A 19,054-nucleotide genomic window follows, 5' to 3' on the forward strand; every position below is an offset into this window, starting at 1 on the left:
CCGTCCTGTTTCATTTGTTTTCCCATGAGAAATGAAAGTATAATCAGGCAGTGAAAAAGGGCATGAGCCTTTCCTTGATTCTTCCTTCTCGGTACTTTAAGGTTTTCATGTAGACACGCCTTTATAACCAGTAGATTACAGGAAACAAAGAGAAATGTTTAGCAAAATTATACACTGCTGGGTTGCCCCAAACACACAAATATTAGTAGGATGCATTTTTTAGAAATGTGTACTTTTCTAAGTTTACCAAGTCTAAGTTTCTAAGTCCTAGTACTTATTTTGTTAACTAAGTCCTGGTCTGTGCATACTTTCACTTGTAAGCGATGTGGTACTTGACACATTTTAATTGTAATCCTGATGGAAACAATTGTATTGGTAATATATGTAGAAACGATTAACTTTTTAAGAATACACATTTTCTTAATCACGTTTCCTTCCAGATTGCATACACGTATACAGCATGGCGAGTGGCACCGTGGCACTTTTATTCAGAGCCTGCTCAAGGGTCGATCAAGTGGTGCGGTGGCACAGGGGCACTGCAGATAAAGGGCGCCTCCAGCTCCCACAATGTAAAGTGTTATATAAAGTGTCATTCTATGGCTTTCTATTAGTGAGTCACTTTACATGACAGTGAGTGACAGAGCCGTAGCGCCACCCCATTCAAGAATCACAGTCCGAAACACGCCACAACCTGTTCAGTCATTTCCTGAATTGCTGAAGTGTAGATCTCTGCGTCTCTTTCAAATGCAGCAGCACCATGCAAACTTTGACCTCTGCACCCCAGAGAAAGGAGTGACTACTTTTCCATTCCCACGGTGAATTGCACTTGTTTCCTTCTTTGCATTCTGGTATTTGTTTGTAGTCTACAAAACATTGGTGTCGGGGCATCCAAAAATCCTGCACAGGGCACTGGTAGACCTGGGGCCGGCACTACTTTTATTTATGATAGACTTTGTTAATCGATACTGTTCATCTAAATACTTGGATGGAAGCAGCATCCCACAGAACACACCTGCTTCAAAGTCATTGGGCCTCATTATGAGTCTGGCAGTAACCCTGCCGGTGCTACCGATTGGTTGCCGCCAGACTCTGAATATTTTACCGGCGCTTGACTTCTCGGTACCGCCCGGAGATTACAAGTCCGGGGGCCTGGGCAGTCAGGTGCCAGTAAAATGTAAGTCCCCATTCCCATAGAGTCCATTGGGACTCTATGGGAGTGGGGGCACGGAAGTGCTGGTACCGTTGTTAATGGTGCCGGAGCTTCCGTGAAAGATCTGCCTACCGTGGCTGCTGCACCCGGCAGGGTCAGACCTGTCTGGCGCAGCGGCCACAGCAGGCAAACGCGTAGTTTGCCGGTCTGGAAAAAAGGGTGCCGGTGGACCGGCAAACTTGTTATGAGGCCCATTGACTGTAATCTAAGAGAAGGGTAATTGGTATAGTCGTTAATGTCAGTAATTGTGATGTTAGGGACTCATTTACACACTACTAAGATTCTACAACTATCATTGACCCCAGGTTCTTGGTCAAGGAGAAGAGTGGAAAGGTGGCGAGGCTGTCAATTCCATTGGCGGGGGCCAGAAAGTAAGACTGCTGAAGGAAGCGCTTGAAAGCTATGCCGAACACGATGATCCTGTCGTATTGTTCACCGACAGGTAAGACTTTTTTTTTTCTGTTTCTTTTCGTGAAGTACATTTGAGGTGAAATCTAGTAGCATCGAGCCATATGGGACTGCATCGAAAAACAACCGTGCATCTGGTTTTCCTCGTTCAGTCTTGGTTTTGTTTCAGAAAATGAAAGCCAGCGTTTGCCACATGCTAAACACATCAGTCTGTCTGGAAAACATTAAGTGCATTAACAGATGTATGATCTGCGCTCCGAACATGACTGTACTGCAGTCGGACAGAATTAAATGATGTTCAGAGTGTTGTCATAAGCAGCCAATCAGTGCAAGCTGTTTGGCCGGAAATGCCTTTCTCCTGCGGTGAAACAATTGCCATTTCTAGATTTAATATGGGCGTAGTTCGGCTGCAAACCTTGAATCTCTTTTGCCCCCTTTCACTTATATTAGATAGAACTGTGAAATGTACAGACAACCTAATATTTGCATAGTTTCCATTAACAGATTTTATGTTGTCTCGTGCTGTTGACTCACGAGAGTCCCGTTATTTGGCAGACTTAGACCCTCATTAAGAGTGACCTGGTCTGGAAAAAAGTGCGGGTTTACTCCCAGTCTGGCAGTAGGGACTGTGAACTACCGGGGAGATCAGCCCTGACCCGGCACTTTTTTTCGGACCAGCTCAGCCCATACCGGCAGAAAATTCACTGAAGCACCCGTTGCTTCAGTGTTCCCATTCCTCTGGAGTCCTATGGGACTTCATGGGAATGGGAACTTAGCATTCCTCCGCTGGGGCATCGGGCAGTGAAAACAGTAAGCAGAGGTTGCCAGTAGGCCGCCAGTACTACCTGCGGCCTACTGGCAACCTCATAATGAGGACGATATTTAGCCAAAACCTACTTTTTGTCCAGTTATGAAACAGACTTGCAGATGCACAACAAGCATTAGAACCGGCACCGTTCATTACAGGGGAGGCAGGGTCCTAATGAGGTTCTATGGGTCTCATTACGTGGGGACACAGAAGCACCAGCACCATTGCTAACAGTGCCGGGGGGCTCTGTGGCTGCTGTGCCCGGCAGGGATCAGACCTGTTGGGTACAGCGGCTCCAGCAGGCAGACTCATAGGGCCTCATTACGAGTAGGGCGTGGCTACCTCCATACCGGGTTCCAGTACCAGGTTCCTTCAATGAGGAATTACCGGGTCGTTCCAACCTTGGAGGACCCGGTAATTCCTCATTGAAAAAACCCATCCCCATTCCCATTGAGCCCTCATAGGGCTCAATGGGAATGGAGACGGAGCTAATAACGGGCCCATTAATAACAGGCCCGTTATTAGCTCCCTGGTCCCCCTGCGGGACCCGCTAAGGATGCCTGGTTTTCCAAGGCGTCCTTACTGGGTCCCGCAAGGGAAACTCGTAATAGGGCATCCCGTAATGAACGGTGCCGGTCCCGTACCGCCAACCTTCATTACTGGAGCACCTGGGTCGTAATGAAGACCATAGTTTACTGATCCAGAAACAAGGGTGCTGGTGACCTTACCGGCACCCTTGTTTCTGGACTGGCAAACTCCTAATGAGGCCCTATGTCCGTACAATGTAATCTGTTGTCTTGTACAGTGTCTTTAAACAAAAAAATCATCAGGTCTTCATTATAGGTGACTCATTTGCTATTTGTCGCTGATGCTGTTGGAGATTTTCAAACACACCAATTATGTTTAAATGTATTTGTGATGCTGGAACATTTAATTAATGTAAGCTATTCAAAATAGTCTATGGTCCCAATGGACCGGAATGCTCCTTTAGACTGCATGGACCTATTGCAAGCAAACCTGAAAAAGTACTTTCTTTTTTTGCAGTATCAATTGTTTTTGGTTTTGTATCCCAGCAAAACAGAAAACAATCTAATACATAATGGATTAGAGGCTCATGGGTTTCTTTTCGGTAAACATATTTGAATGAGTTCTTATGCACTGTTCTCCTTTTGACTCTTCTGGGGGGGGCTACTGTAAGAAATTAGCCAATATTGTCAAACCATTACCCCCTGTTCATCTTCCTATTCATAGATCTTACTTTAGTGAGGTGTTGTCTATCAGGACCTTTGTTTCTGGACCGGCAAACTCCTAATGAGGCCCTATGTCCGTACAATGTAATATGTTGACTTGTGCAGTGTCTTTAAAAAAGAAATATCAGGTCTCCATTATAGGTGACTCATTTGCTATTTGTCAATGATGCTGTTGGAGATTTTCGAACACACCAATTATATTTAAATGTATTTGTGATGCTGGAACATTTAATTAATGTAAGCTATCCAGAATAGTCTATGGTCCCAATGGACCAGAATGCTCCTTTAGACTGCAAGGACCTATTGCAAGCAAACCTGAAAAGTACTTTCTTTTTTGCAGTATCAATTGTTTTTGGTTTTGGATCCCAGCAAAACAGAAAACAATCTAATACATAATGGTTTAGAGGCTCATGGGTTTCTTTTCGGTAAACATATTTGAATGAGTTCTTATGCACTGTTCTTTTTCCACTCTTCTGGGGGGGTCTACTGTGAGAAATTAGCCAATCTTGTCAAACCATCACCCCCGTTCCATCTTCCTATTCATTGGTCTTACTTTAGTGAGGCGGTGTCTACCGGGACAGACGGCATACTCTCCTTTCGAAACCCAGATCTGCCCTAGTCCCGTTCCCATGTTAATTGTTCTTTTTTGTTCAAGTTAGTTGCTCTTTTTTGTCACTCATCATGTTACCTATGAGAGCCACCGCCTTCTTCAGATGGCCTGTTTTTTTGTGTCTGTCTCCATGTTAGTAGATTCTTCAACCCTTTCCAGATTTGATAGATCATTTAAATAGATACTGAACTACAAGTGATTGATTGTACTGTATATTGCCCAGTAGGTATTGCTGGGCTCCATTTAAAAAAAGGTCTGGGAGTCCCTCTACTGAGAACGAACATTGACAAATAACCTGTTCCATGTGTAGGTTTCCACTCTGGAGGGGCCTGCAATCATGTTTTAGCTCACTGTACCTTTCACAGAGGATAAATATTCATTTGCATATCAGTTTGGTCCCATCCAACTGGGCAGTCCAGCACTGAAAACGCTAGGCAATTGTCTGCTGAACAAGATAACCAAAAGCAAGCCCAGACACTGGTTTTGGCCTTGTTGGGCCTCCTCAGGTATGTGAAGCTGTGCCTCTCTAAGCACAGTGGGCACGGGGTCTACGTATGGAATACCCTGGGTAACTTAGGGTGGCACCCCAAGTCCCTAAACATTTAAACAAAGGTATAGGAGCCTTTCACCGAGAACGAACATTGCCAAATAACCTGTTCTATGGGTTGGTTCATACTCGGGAGGGTCTACAACAATGTTTTAGCTCAATTTACCTTTCACAGTGGAGAAATATCAATTTCCATATCATGTAAGGTCCCACTGACCTGGGCAATCCAGCACAGAAATGCTAGGCGGTTCTCCTTTGAGCAAGAGTTCCAACATCAACCCCAGACATTTGTTTTGGCCTTGTTGGGCCTCCTCATTGAGGTGGATCTGTGCCTCTCTAAGCACGTATATTTGCTGGATCTGCGTGATTTTTCCGTCGCGGAAAAGTCTGTGATGGAAAAGTTTGCATGAGAAATGTGCGAACCACAAAAGGTTCGCACATTTCCCATGCAAACACGCATTCAAAACCCTTACATACCCACACCCAAAACATACCCACAACACTCCCCCATATCCCACCCAACATAAACAAACCATATTTACCTTTTTTACACGCTGAGTCCCTGCAGCACCAGTTCCCTTTCACTTCCGTGATCGGGAACCGGCGCCGCAGGGTCCTTTTTTTTGTTGATTTTTTCGGGAGGTGCAGGGGTGTCCCCTGCAGCCCCCACTCACTATACCACACAGTATAGTGAGCGGGGTGTTGCAGGGGACACCCCAACAGCCCCCACGGTATTTTTTAAAAAATTGTTATACTTATCTTCAATGCTACCACCAAAGGTTCGAACTTTTGGTGTTCGAACCTTTGGTGGTAGCATTTTTTGGTCTTTTTGTACGGTTGGACCTTTTTTTTCGGTCCGATCGTACAATTCCTATTTGCTGGGATCCATGTTGGCAGAAAGTACTGACTATTTATTTTGTTTTCGTACCCAGTATCTGCAGGGTAAGCCAGATGTACAAAATTACTGCAGAGGCCTGTCAAGCAGGTGGAAGCTGGAGGTTAGGGTTTCGATACGTTCTGGGATGCTAGCATTTACGAAGGCACACATAACCGGGCTAGTCAGTGCTGGTGCTATACTACGCCCACATGCTTCCTCTTGCGCCATACAAATGTATCAGTACAAATTGGGGGGAGGTTGGCATCCGTTCCCAATGATGGGTTAATTTGGCAACGAACAAGGCACTGGTGCGGGAACCAGGAGTACAGATAGATTACAGACCATGTTGGAGGGGCAAATATATGATCTCTTGGTTGTTTCAGTGAACAATGGCATAGCAGAGATAGGGCTCATTACAACTCTGGCGGTAGACGTTCTCTTATTAAGGGCACGGCTGCCGCCGGAGTTGCATTTTTTCCAGCACCCGCGAATAGGCAATTACCGGGTCCGCCAAGCTCGGCAGGACCCGGTAATTGCCCATTTGTGGGTGCCGGAATCAAGGGCCTCCCGATCCCCATTCTGCCCCACAGGGCTGAATGGGGATGGGGATGGGGAGGTCGGATTCACCGGCGCATACAGAGATGTGCCGGTGCATCCAACGTGCTCTGCTCACGGGTGCCGTTACAAAACCTGGCGGGTGAAAGTATGCCGGTCCGGGAACTAAAGCATGCTTACCGGTACCGTATTTCCCGGACCGCCATGGATGTAATGAGGCCCATAGTCAGTACTGCAATGATGGAATTCACTCGCACTGACTGCAATTGCTCCCTCTCGTCTTGTGTTCACTTACCAGGAAGAATGAGTTAATATGCGAGCCCTTACTGATCACTTATTCAGGCTGTTAACAGAACACTGATCTCCTGTCTGATTAATAGCATTTTGCTTCTGGATTAGAAGTAGTGATGTTGGAGCAAGGACCCAACCTCTCCCTCCACTGTAGCGAAGAAGGTGGAGTGGGCATGTTACTGACTGTCCACCCAAATCTCACACATCAGGACACCATCCGATGCTCAGGTCCCACAGGGCGATGTTGCAGAGATTTGCCTGAGGCAAGCACACAGCTCTTTCATGGCTAAATATATTTTCAGTGTTTGCACCATCACATGCCATATGTAGTGAAGCACATTCCTGCAGTACAGGTTGTGCTCTGTTTCCCTCCAAACCCCCTCCTGGTTCTCCCTCCTCCGCTTTTGTGCTGTAGACAAAACCATGTGTTGGGCTTTACAATGAGTTCTATGCAGAGAAATCACTATCAGCAAAGGGGGAAGGATGTGTCCACTCACAAGGGAAGGTACCACCTGGGATTGTACCCCTACAGGAATTGAAGAAGGCAATCGCCGTGGACAGATATAACCATAATCTTTGTGGTTAAAGTTTGGTTTGAAATGTTACAGTTTACTGGTGAGCTGTGACCATGCTCCTCAAACTCACACACATTTGCAGGTATCCCCCGGCCGCAAGAGTCATTGGCCCTCATTCCGAGTAGGGCGCAAAGGGATACGGGGCACCGTTAAGGACATTGGTGTCGGTAATCCCTTTGCACCCTATTCCGAGCTCCCTTCCTTAACGCCTGGTTTTACCAGGCGTTATGGACGGGGCCCGTTAAGGGACTTCAGAGCTAATAACGGTACCGCAATTTGCAGTACCGTTATTAGCGCCTTCCCTCTGCCCATTGAGCCCTATGGGGGCTGAAATGGGAATGGGGAATGGCTTTTTCAATGGGGATTTACCGGTCCTGCAAAGGTCGGAATTGACCGGTAAGTCCCCATTGAACCAGGGCAGACTCGGTACCGGTATTGGAGGTAGTCATGGTGCTAATAGCGCCATGATTACCTCCAAACTCGGAATGAGGGCCATTGAATCACACACCAAGCTCTGTGTCTGACCATAGAATTTGATGGGTTTTATCCATGAGAATCATCTGTTTTGCCAGATTGTGTGACTCAAAATTGAGGAGTATGCCCACAGGCTAGTAATTATGTTGGGGCCCCCAATGCAAGGACTGGTTTTCTTGGACTTTCTGTCAGTCACTAAGACTGGAACCATGAGGAGACATTTTCCTATGATTAAGTTGTTATCCCTGACCACTTTTGATCCTGCCCCTAGACTATCATGCCCAGACACAAAGATGATGATAACATACAGCATTTGGTGATAGTCTGCCATCATAAATCACTAAATGAATAATCCATTGCTACAAGGTAACATTTAAAGTCAAGAAGACCCTACAATGTTAGAAACAATAGTTCCTTCTTGTTTCAGCACTTAGGAATTATGTGGGCCTCCACCTCCCTAAATGCATATTCCTGTTGAATCCATGGGGTCAACTTTTTACAACCACAGATGGTTTGTTCTCTTGGCTTTACAGAAATCATTGACTCTCAAAGGTTTGACACATTCTACAGTGCCCTACACTTTGGCACAAGCCCCAAGCATTTATCCCTGTTAGACTTTCATTTGTACGAGGGTATTCCATAGTGGCTGAATCTGTTAAGGGCAGCGTCCATTGTGTCAATTTAATTTACAGTCTCTTCTTTTTCTTGTTGAAGTGGATTTGACGCAATTCTTCTATTGGGAGGGCAACAGGGCATGCCCCTCCAAGTCGACAGGTTTCATGGGGGCAAACTGCTCTACCTCAGCATCCACAGTGGGATAGTTGGATACTCAGGCAACAGATTAATCAGTTGGAAGGCATGTCCCTTCGGTCACTTAGGTCCCCCTCAAGAGAGGGTGTAATTTCGGAGGAATTTGGCACTTTCTCTTCGGCCATGTCTGTGTTTACACCTCAAGCCATTGGCCTAATTTCTCCTGGTCCTGGAGATTCGACTTCTTGGGCCTCCTCTCAGCACTGCGCCTCAGTAATGGTGGCACTCACCAGGTTGCCTCCCTAAACGTCTAACATGTACACCTAGTTAAGGTGAGCTGAGTCCTGTTAGAACATGTTGATTATCTTCCAGGAGGATTTGTCTTCCTGGTTCTTGGGTTATACAAAGGGATGTGGACTGGTGGGATAGTCTTGGTAGCATCAGAGTCCTGACCAGGGTTCGGAGTCCCACTGGCAAGATATTACTTTGGCCAGGAATGGCTTGAACAAAGGAGGCCTCTCCAACTGAATATAATTATAATTGTTCTTTTATAACACGCTTAATACCAGAAAGTTTCTGGTTTTTGAATTCAAACCGATGTTGAGCTGCTTTGCTTCCAAGACAAACGTGTTGCCCCTGACCCTTCCTTAACTGATGAGGTTAGCTTTCTCCAGGACTCTTCTTAATGTACTCCTGAGCCCCAGCCACTCTTTACTAGGACAGGCAATCAGTTCAAAAAAAGTCGGGATTGAACTAATAGGCACTGTTGTCCTGGAATGGGAATAGAAATGTGCGGAGATAGGGTGCCCCTTTTTTTCTTTTTGTGACCTTCTGTGGCTGTGTTACTCTCCTAGCTGTCCCACTATAAACCAATAGTGGTTTTACGGATTCCAGTCTTAATGGGAAGTCATCAGGCCCTTGCAGGGTGTAGGGAGCAGAGGAGGCATGGATGTCATTTGCGGTTCGCCTGGGGTTGCAGCTGCAACCGGTGGTGACTCCTTTGCGACCTGTGGCACTTCCTCCACAACCCCTGGACAAGAATGGCAGAGGCAGTGTGGATATGATATTAAAGTGGGTTCTTAAACGCGCTTCATTTTCTGAAATCACCCTGTGAAGGTTTGGCGTTTTCCGATGTTTGTAAACTCCCTGCGTTATGCCCCAAGCTTCTGCCTAATGGACAATCTGCCTGTCATTCAGAAAGTGATTGACACCATGGCCCTGAGTACAAATTGCCGCCTTGCCTAACGTATGTACCGGCTTAATGATGGGGCCTTCCGACCCGCAGACGCCCGTACCAACCCTGTAATGAAGTCCATGAAGCCCACACACAGGCCTGACTGAAGCAGAGTAACCCAGACACTCTCTCTCTGTTCCTTCTGGGTCCAGGCTCTCGTAGCTGCACTGTTAATAACAAATCGAGAATACTCGGTGTAAACTGGAAAAGGGACGTGTGCAGAGAAGACAGCATTTGGATGTGTTGTGTCCCCGTCGGGGAAGCCTGTGCCGCTAAACATGTCCTTATAGGGTTGCTTAAAAATATTACAGAGGACCGGCTACCCTCTACAATGTACAGGGATGTATATACGTAAGGAAATGATAGGGTTCCGGTTTCCCAAATATACAGCACCAAGTCAGACCAAATGTACAATAAGCTGGAAAAACACACAGAAGCGGTGAGAAGCCCGACCGCACTTCGAGCTCACACAGTAACACTGCGGGATGTTGCAGCCCAGAAGGTTCTACAAGAAGCACGCTTTGAATGCACGCAGCTCAAACTGATGCGCAATTGCCATTGGAATAACCGATTATGGAGCTCGCGCATGGGAACGCATGCACCATGCAGTAGACGCTCCACGTGTATGGAATTAAGTTTAAGTTTCTGATAAACATCAATATAACGAATAGAAGAAAGTGTCGCATCACATCTGGTGCCACAAAATGGCAGTTCTTGGGGTCTCCTAGGACGTTACAATTAGAAAGCACGACGGAGCGCAATAGTAGCCCTACAATAGAACTAGAGAAAAGTTTGCCCTATGGAGGAAAAAACTCTTTTTTAAATGCAGAGAGTGGCAGCACGGATTCCCATGTCCTTTGAATCTGCTTTCTTTCTTGCGGGAAATGTAGGGTAGATGTGGTTAGTGACTTCCTTCAGTCCCTGCATCCCCTCAGCACTGCAGTTTCTGTACTAAGGGAAGTGGACATGCGAATTATCCCCTTTCAATAAGTTAGTGTTGCTAGCAGAGGTGCTGTGGGTTTCCAGGACCCAGGATATTTACAAGGGTTCATGTAGTTGGACTTTCGGGTTTGTCCTCCACTGCACGACTCTTTCTGTCCTGGTTCTGTAGATTTAAAGGTTACTCTCGGGTAGTTCTCTCGAACTGTACTCTTGAAGTCATAGTGGTATCTTTCCATGTATACTGCCTCAAATGGGTGGCTAAGGTTAAGCACGTCGTTCATGCTCTCATTTAAGGTCTGAATTAGGAGTTCCAGCTGCGCGACTACTAGTTCCACCATGGGATTGTTCCTCTGATCTTAAAGGAGACACATTGGGAAAGCTGCTGTCACTCCCTATAACTGTCTGTCACCTACTTGGTTTTCTAGATGGTCGTTAACTTCTGAACTAATAGCTGCTGCATTGGGTGTCTTGTTATGAGTCAGGCCCTATGACGACTCAACCTCCGGGGCACCAATGGTCCAGGGATGAATATCGGTTTCTAAACCATCAATGAGCCCCAGACCTCTGGCACACCAGAAGGGATCCAAACAGATTGGAACACAAGTCAACTACAAACCTCCTTGTCCAATTTTTGGTAACGTGAACAGAACGGCAGGCTTACCTCTGCAAGGTCGTGGATAGTTGGTTAGTTGGAACACAGCGAAAATACAATTATTACCCAATGATAAAAGGGACTGTCAAGTCTTGGTTGTATTAAAATATCCACTTTATTATTACAACAGACAGTTTTGGCACACTACAAAATACAACCCACCCTGTAAAGGAACACAGAGGACAGACAGTTTGAAGAAGGAAAGGGATGCACTCTAGATACTGATAGGAGGGTAGTTGGTAAAGCAATCAGTCTTAACTGTTCAAGGTTATTTGGTTTCAGCACCAAGGGCCAAAGGGTCGTGACTGTCTCTAGGGGTCTTTGGAAAAGGACCAGGGGGGCAGAACCACAATGTACCTGGTGCTTAAGTAGTTCTTGATGCTCAACAGCGTTGAGGTGGTTCCAAGGCACTTTGCAGCTCCTGAGAAAGAGTTTGAGGCGGGAGAAAGCTGCCGGAATCAGACAAAAGGCAGTTTGACAAGCGAGGCTGGATGGACGGCTGCAGGCTCAAGAATCTTTGTCTCTGTGCTGGTTGGCGGATCTGGTGCACTGGTCGAGGCGTTTCAGACGGTTGTGATGACTGCGGCATGACAACAGTCAGCAATGCAGTCGGTTGTGGTTTGAGGACTTGACTGTCTCGAAAATGTCCTTAGGAGAGTGTTTGCACGCAATGGCCTTGTCCTTAGTTCAGATACTCTCTGGCACTTCTCATCTATGAAGCTTGCTGGCAGAACCTAGCAGGGCATGCTGTGTGCTGGCTGGGTACTGGCTCTGGAGCTGCTGGACGGGTCCTCTGAGTCCGGTATCTCCCCCTGTTCCCTAGGAGATGTTTAGGGCAGGGATCTTGCTTCCCTCTTGGAACTCCTGGCCTACCTTCACTGGTGGAAGGTGTACGGTAGACAGTACCTTCAGCCACGGTCCAAATGAGTCCTTCTTCTTACTCCTTTCGAAGTCGTCGGATGATCTGCTAAGTCAGGGGTTTAGCCCTCGGCCCCAGTGACTGGTGCAGGCTAAGATACCTTAATGAACCAATCCTGGGTACCCACCACCAACCTTCTGTTGTGCATGAGGTCAGGGCCAGAGTTCGCTGCAACAGGAAATGTAAGGGGTAACAACATATACCTAAGTCCCACCCATCTTCCTGTCTGTTGTAGATCAAAGTGTCTCTCTGGTTAACTGAACCCTCTGTGACTCTTAAAGCACAGGTCTCCCTTGAACTTTGTGATGGGAGCAGACTTCCTGTCTTCCACAAATCACATCCTCTTGACCTCTTGAGCAACACATTGGCTTGTTCAGGAGATGTGCCCATCAATATCAGGCTTAGTCCACACGGCATCTTTCAAACAGTTCCAATGGTCAATAGAGCGCCCTGTTTGATCTGGTCTGAGATGGATATTGTGGCTGCTGCTTTGCTCAGTATCTCTGCATAAGTCTCCTGAAGTTCAGCATTTTGCTTCTCTTTCACCTAGTCATACCTGGGATACTGCTTTGTACATCCTCATGCAAGTAAGGACTGTCCCCAGAAAGATAGACATCGGGTTCATGGCCTGATTACTTGGTAAACTTTGTTACTCTGAGTCCTAGTCTTCCTCGTCACTGTCCTACACTCCCGCCCCCTGCCATCCTGTTCTATCCCCGACTGATATGCATGCACGTTGTGTTGAGGAAGGTGATGGTTCTTATATGTCATGTGGTGTGTGTCAAAAGAAGAGGATTAGGGCAGAGCTAAATTCTTGATCCATGTTGGTTTGGAAAGCTAGTATGGAGAGTCTGGAGGTCATTACAACCCCGGCGTTAAGGGTTAACGACAGTGTTAACCCTTAATGCCGGATTCCCACTTTAACGCCTGCTTTTGGCTGGCGTTAAAGTCCATGGCGCTAACCCGCCATGGTGCTAATTACGCCGCCGTAATTTACGGCGGCGTAATTAGCGCCTTCCCCACTCCCATTATGCCCTATGGGCAAAAATGGGAATGGGGAAGGGAAAATGGGAAATGGGGATTTACCGCCCCACTCACCTTGGAATGGGGCGGTAAATCCGCCATCCACCATGGTGTAAACATAGTTTACACCATGGTGGTAAAGTTGGTGCACTTAGCACCAAGGTTGTAATGACCGCCTCTGTCTCGGGAGCGATGCCTCACATCAGTAAGGACTGTTAGGAGGAAGACCGGTCCTGGAACAAATGAAGATTATCGGTAAGAAATTCGGCCATTACGTATTTCTGCCAAAATTAAATGTATATTTAGAACGCACAACACATGCACATCCTATGCTTACGTTCCATGCTATTTTTTTCTGATTGACACTTTATCGCTCCTTTGTTCTAGTATTCACTTCCCATTTAGCTTGAGTTGCAGGCAAACTACGGGGCCCTCCTTTTATGTCTGTATTACCACAACAACTTTCTAAAACCGGACTCCTCCTGTATTTCTCTGGACATTTCTCCCTAGGGCCAGATTACAGAAACTTTGCACCTGTGCAAGTGCAATGTTGCATGGTATTAGCACTAGTGCTAAAAACGGCCATAGTGCTAAACACATATACTTTCGATCTATACTTTCGATACTATGGCTACCAATCCATATTAGCACTAGGGCAAACTTTACCCTGGTGAAAAAATGCATTTAAAAAATAGTCCCCCCCCCCACCAGGGCAAACTTCTCTTTAGTTCTAATACCATTCAAAATATCACTTGTAATAAAATTCCACTTGCACTGGTGCAAAGCTTCGGTGATCTGTCCCTTCACCGTTACACCTATAGACCATGCTTTCACACATTGCTCTATGAGTAATAGCTCTCAACTGTGGCCTTTGTGGGGTTTTCCTGCTTGTGTAGTATACATACATCATTAAGCAATGGCTAATGAAGTGACACGCCATCGATGTGTGCTTTGCATTATGCAGTAGAGCCAGGGCCAGTGCAAGGCCTTCTGCCGCCCCAGGCAGAATGCCATTTTGCCACCCACCTCTCTCACGGTGGGTCCGTTTTTTTGTTATTGTAGGGCTACTATTGCGCTCCGCCGTGCTTTCTAATTGTAACGTCCTAGGAGACCCCAAGAACTGCCATTTTGTGCCACCAGATGTGATGCGACACTTTCTTCGATTCGTTATATTGATGTTTATCAGAAACTTAAACTTAATTCCATACACGTGGAGCGTCTACTGCATGTTGCATGCGTTCCCAGGCGCGAGCTCCATAATCAACGGTCATTCCAATGGCAATTGCGCACCAGTTTGAGCTGCGTCCATTCAAAGCGTGCTTCTTGTAGAACCTTCTGGCGGCTGCAACAGCCCGCAGTGTTACTGTGTGAGCTCGAAGTGCGGTCGGGCTTCTCACCGCTTCTGTGTGTTTTTCCAGCTTATTGTACATTTGGTCTCACTTGGTGCTGTATATTTGGGAAACCGGAACCCTATCATTTCCTTACGTATATACATCCCTGTACATTGTAGACGGTAGCCGGCCCTCCGTAATCTTTTTAAGCAACCCTATAAGGACATGTTTAGCGGCACATGCTTCCCCGACGGGGACACAACACATCCAAATGTTGTCTTCTCTGCACACGTCCCTTTTCCAGTTTACACCGAGTATTCTCGATTTGTCATTAACAGTGCAGCTACGAGAGCCTGGACCCAGAAGGAACAGAGAGAGAGTGTCTGGGTTACTCTGCTTCAGTCAGAGCGTGGGGGAGGCCTGTGTGTGGGCTTCATGGACTTCATTACAGGGTTGGTACAGGCGTCTGCAGGACGGAAAGGCCCCATCATTAAGCCGTTACATACATTAGGCAAGGCGGCAATTTGTACTCAGGGCCATGGTGTCAATCACTTTCTGAATGACAGGTAGATTGTCCATTAGGCAGAAGCTTGGGGCATAATGCAGGGAGTTTACAAACATCGGAAAACGCCAAACCTTCACAGGGTGATTTCAGAAAACAAAGCGCGTTTAAGAGCCCACTTTATTATCCTATCCAAACTGCCTGTGCCATTCTTGTCCAGGGGTTGCAAAGGCAGTGCCAGAGGTCGCAGGGGAGGCACCACGGGTTGCAGCTGCAACCCCTGGCGAACCGCAAACGACATCCATGCCTCCCCTTCTCCCTACACCTTGCAAAGGTTTGATGACTTCCCATCAACCTCCTGCAAGCCTCTGGAGATACGTTTAAATGCCTTTCTTTAAATAGAAAAAGTAACATTGGAGTGCCTCACAGATGGGGAGTACATTTGTGACCCAATTAAGTGTGATAAGAACAGCAATGGTATCATCTGAATGTGAAAGCCTCACACAGCTCAAGTTAGATAATAAAATGTGTGCCATACATCAGTGCATTTAAACTGTGTATAAAAAATGCCCACTTTTACAACTTCCGACCATATTTCAATTCTGTATACATCTTGGCATGAGCAAAATGCTTTTTTAATTGAATTTCAAATTTGCACAGGAACAGTCTACATGCCTGTGCCAAAAAGTGACTACAAGAGAGTAACCATATCACACTGCTTGATTTGAGGTGCATATAAATCCTAGAATAACAGCTGTGAAACTGGGGAGACTTTTGAGAGTCACGTTATTTCCCCATGCTAACCTGAAATATCCAACTATAATACTATTGGTCCACATGTGTCAATGGGGATTTGTATATTTGTTTTAGTAGGTGATTTGTGTACTGTTCAACTCAATTCTATGAAATAGTTCCCATAGCTCTTGAAAGCCAAACATTAATGTTTATGAGCTCAAGCTAAAACTGAGAATATATGTCATGAGGTGCTGACATTTCAGAAAGAGTTCAAACCCTGGTTTCACTATTTAGCCAAAATGTGTGATCATGGGCAACTCATTCTTTCTTACTGTGCCTTATATGCAAAAATAGGAATGCCCTACAAGTAAATACATTTTCATAGTGTACACTATTTAAAAACAACTCAATCTTGGTGAAATAAATAGCAGGGTGGGTCCATATGCATCGGCATTGCTGGGGGGGGGGGGCTGAGGGGGCTATAGCCCCGGGTCTTTTGGTTGTAGCCCCGGATAAAAGCTCACGAGCTACAACTAAAAGGCTAGCTAGCCCTGAGTCCCAACAGTCCTGACATTGGTCTAGCCCCATATCTTTCCCAGAGCTAGCAACACCCCTGTCCATATGCAAAGATAGCAAGTTGCCCTATGCCATGCGTGACAATTTGGGCCAGTCTTTGATTTTCCCATTGCATGCTGTGGCACGCAGGCCCACACTTGGAATGAGGGGAAAAAAACTACAAGTCCCAGCATGCAATAAAAAACAGGATTGGGTCGAGGTGTCACATTTGGCATAGGAAACTTGCCAGCTATTCATATGTAATAATCAAAGGGACGTTTCATGTATTGCGTATCAGAAAGGAACTTAATTCTTGGCTTACTCTGGCAACTTCTTTCAATGTAACTTTGTGTGGTTCCCTCAAGTACAAAAGGTTGATATCAATTTCTGTGGTATCATTTCTGTGATGTTAATGCATATGCACATTAGAGGGGGTCCACACTTGGTTTTTCGCTGTACAGGGCCCGGCCAATCTCAGATCGAGACTTGGGCGGTGGGGTGATCGAAGCCGAAAAAAGGATGTATACTTTCCCGCCTCTCCCATCTTACATCGTTCCTGATGGACTGTCGGGCAGGCTAGCTATGGTATTTCTATGGAGTGACGTGATTTGTGGTAATCCGTGCTGTCAAAACAGGGCCTTATTTGAACATATTCGCATGGGAATACTGCCATCAATTTACGCCGCCGGCTCCAGTCCCTTTGTTTTTTATAGGGAGATTCTGAACCCCTGCTTTTTACCATACTATACATGGAAGGGAGTGTGAGGGGTGATAGAGAATGCAGCCGGAGGCATTTGTATACATAGCATTCACACATCTCCATTTTCACCTAATACGGAAAAAAGGTTTTAGAGAGAACTCATTCCCAAAGTTTGATGACTTGCAGAACACCCGGCATTAAAAAGCAGTTCTGTGTTTTTGGCACCTGGCTCTGCTTTTGCTTCTACAGATACTGAATGCAGTGTAGATCAATTACTTTTTTTTATTTTTTTTTAAGTGTTATCTGTTTTACAACAAAACATTTAACACATCACAATAATTTACATTTCATAATGTCATTCAATTATACATAGTAATTCATCACTTAAACATTTCACTAAAATATGTACAAAGCTAACATCACATAAAATCTAATTTAAGATTTTCATTATATCTTTCCATAAGTTAAACATTGTACTTGATACTACTATACTACTATAGATCGACCAGAAGTTAAATAGGACCAAAAAGCATTCTCCCTGATAGTGTATAAGTCATGAACATATTTAATACATAACTGTTCATAATGTTATTTCAGTTTCATACATGAAGTTTATAGATGTTGCGTATTTTCTAAAGTTACTTGGCATAGTCAACAAATTCTCTTATTTCTTGCTAGACCAGCCCAGGCACCTGTTATTAACAATGAGGGTAGACAATTAAAACTCTGTTTCATTATGAAACAACACAATTCTTTATTTATTTATTTATTTATTTATTCATATTTATATTGTTGGGTGTCCTGACCCACGTTTGAACTATTATGCTACAACATTTGGTGCTGTGGGCTTAGAAAATCCAAGATGGCGGAAAAGCCCACATTTGCACCAGAATCCAGGAGAACCGCGCAGTTTTGCGCACACCAAAATGGTCGCCTGACCTGCTACCCACCAGTGCAAAGAAAGATGGTTCTGTTCAAAATCTGTTTTTATTAATGTCAAAAATTGCTAAGATCATGGGCACGAAACCACCAAACAAAAATCCAACTCTGGTTGAGTGTTCTACTTTACTCTACTGCAGATCCACATCAATGCCATGTCAAGCAAGGATCATATACTCTCTAGTAAAATCCTTTCTTTTTGAAATGTATTAATTCAAGACAGCTCCCAAAAATAGGTGCAGTACTGGCATTGGACACTAACCGGCGCTAGCGATCTAAAATCTGACAGGAGAACTGTATTTCAGTAGCTGACAAAGGAGCCTCAAAGCCTCAAATTCTTAACACCTGCTGTTCCCAGAAGACAGTCTGATTCAATTAACAGTTCAAGAGGCCTCTGTTCATGGGAAGTCTTCACACTTAGCCTTCCCAGCAACAGCCCAGGAGATCACATGGTCGTGTTAACCAGATGCAGAGTGGCCCCCTGGTCTGCTGACCTCAGTCAACACAATAGACTCTTTCTGCTGAATAGAATATGCTGATTTTGGGTGTTTACTGTCAACACTGCTCTGGGGGAAGGAAAGGCATGCGATCTCTGACTCACCAAGTTCCTGGGGGCGGACCCAGACTGAATTGTGGATTTCATATTGCACCAAATGTATGTTTGATTAAATCGCTCATAAAATATTCTCTCAAGCTGACAAGAATTTACAATTTGGAGATTCTTAATATGCAAAATGTACCTACAATTTGAGTCTAAACTCCACTTAGTACGGTGTTCTGGGACCAAACCCTACAATTTATTAATGCTGCAGACACCGGATGTATGCTAGAGACATGATAACTTATATTAATATGCTCAGGGAGAGGGTACAGGTCTGTGTAAAGATTTGATGAAAAACCAATGTTGCTAAAGCTACCAAAAACAAAAAAAAATGTTGTCATTTCTTAACCCAAGCTCTTAGAAAGATCAGAGTTGGGCAAGAATGTACCTTAATTCATCTGCAATGTGTACATGTAATTTCAACAAACTGTGTATCTGGGAAATATGTGTTTTGGGTCAAATTGATTTTTCTAAGTAAATGCAAAGGGGAGGATCCTCTGACTCATAAAACATACCTCATCACGATGACACTCCGTTCCTTCCCCCAATAAAGGGAGAGAGGAGGA

The 19,054-nt window shown here is 45.3% G+C and overlaps 1 protein-coding gene across 2 annotated transcripts in view; it reads left to right on the forward strand.

The window, feature by feature from the left end:
- PLOD2 (procollagen-lysine,2-oxoglutarate 5-dioxygenase 2) overlaps positions 1-19,054 on the forward strand; it is a 517,076-nt gene that overhangs the window by 211,563 nt on the left and 286,459 nt on the right. For both annotated transcript variants that reach the window (XM_069618251.1, XM_069618250.1), the window contains exon 3: positions 1,516-1,652. In XM_069618251.1, the coding sequence (XP_069474352.1) occupies positions 1,516-1,652 (137 nt within the window). The remainder of the gene's footprint in view (positions 1-1,515; positions 1,653-19,054) is intronic.

Source organism: Ambystoma mexicanum, chromosome 10 (assembly GCF_040938575.1).
Source record: "Ambystoma mexicanum isolate Mex_15411 chromosome 10, UKY_AmexF1_1, whole genome shotgun sequence".
NCBI classification, from domain to species: domain Eukaryota; kingdom Metazoa; phylum Chordata; class Amphibia; order Caudata; family Ambystomatidae; genus Ambystoma; species Ambystoma mexicanum.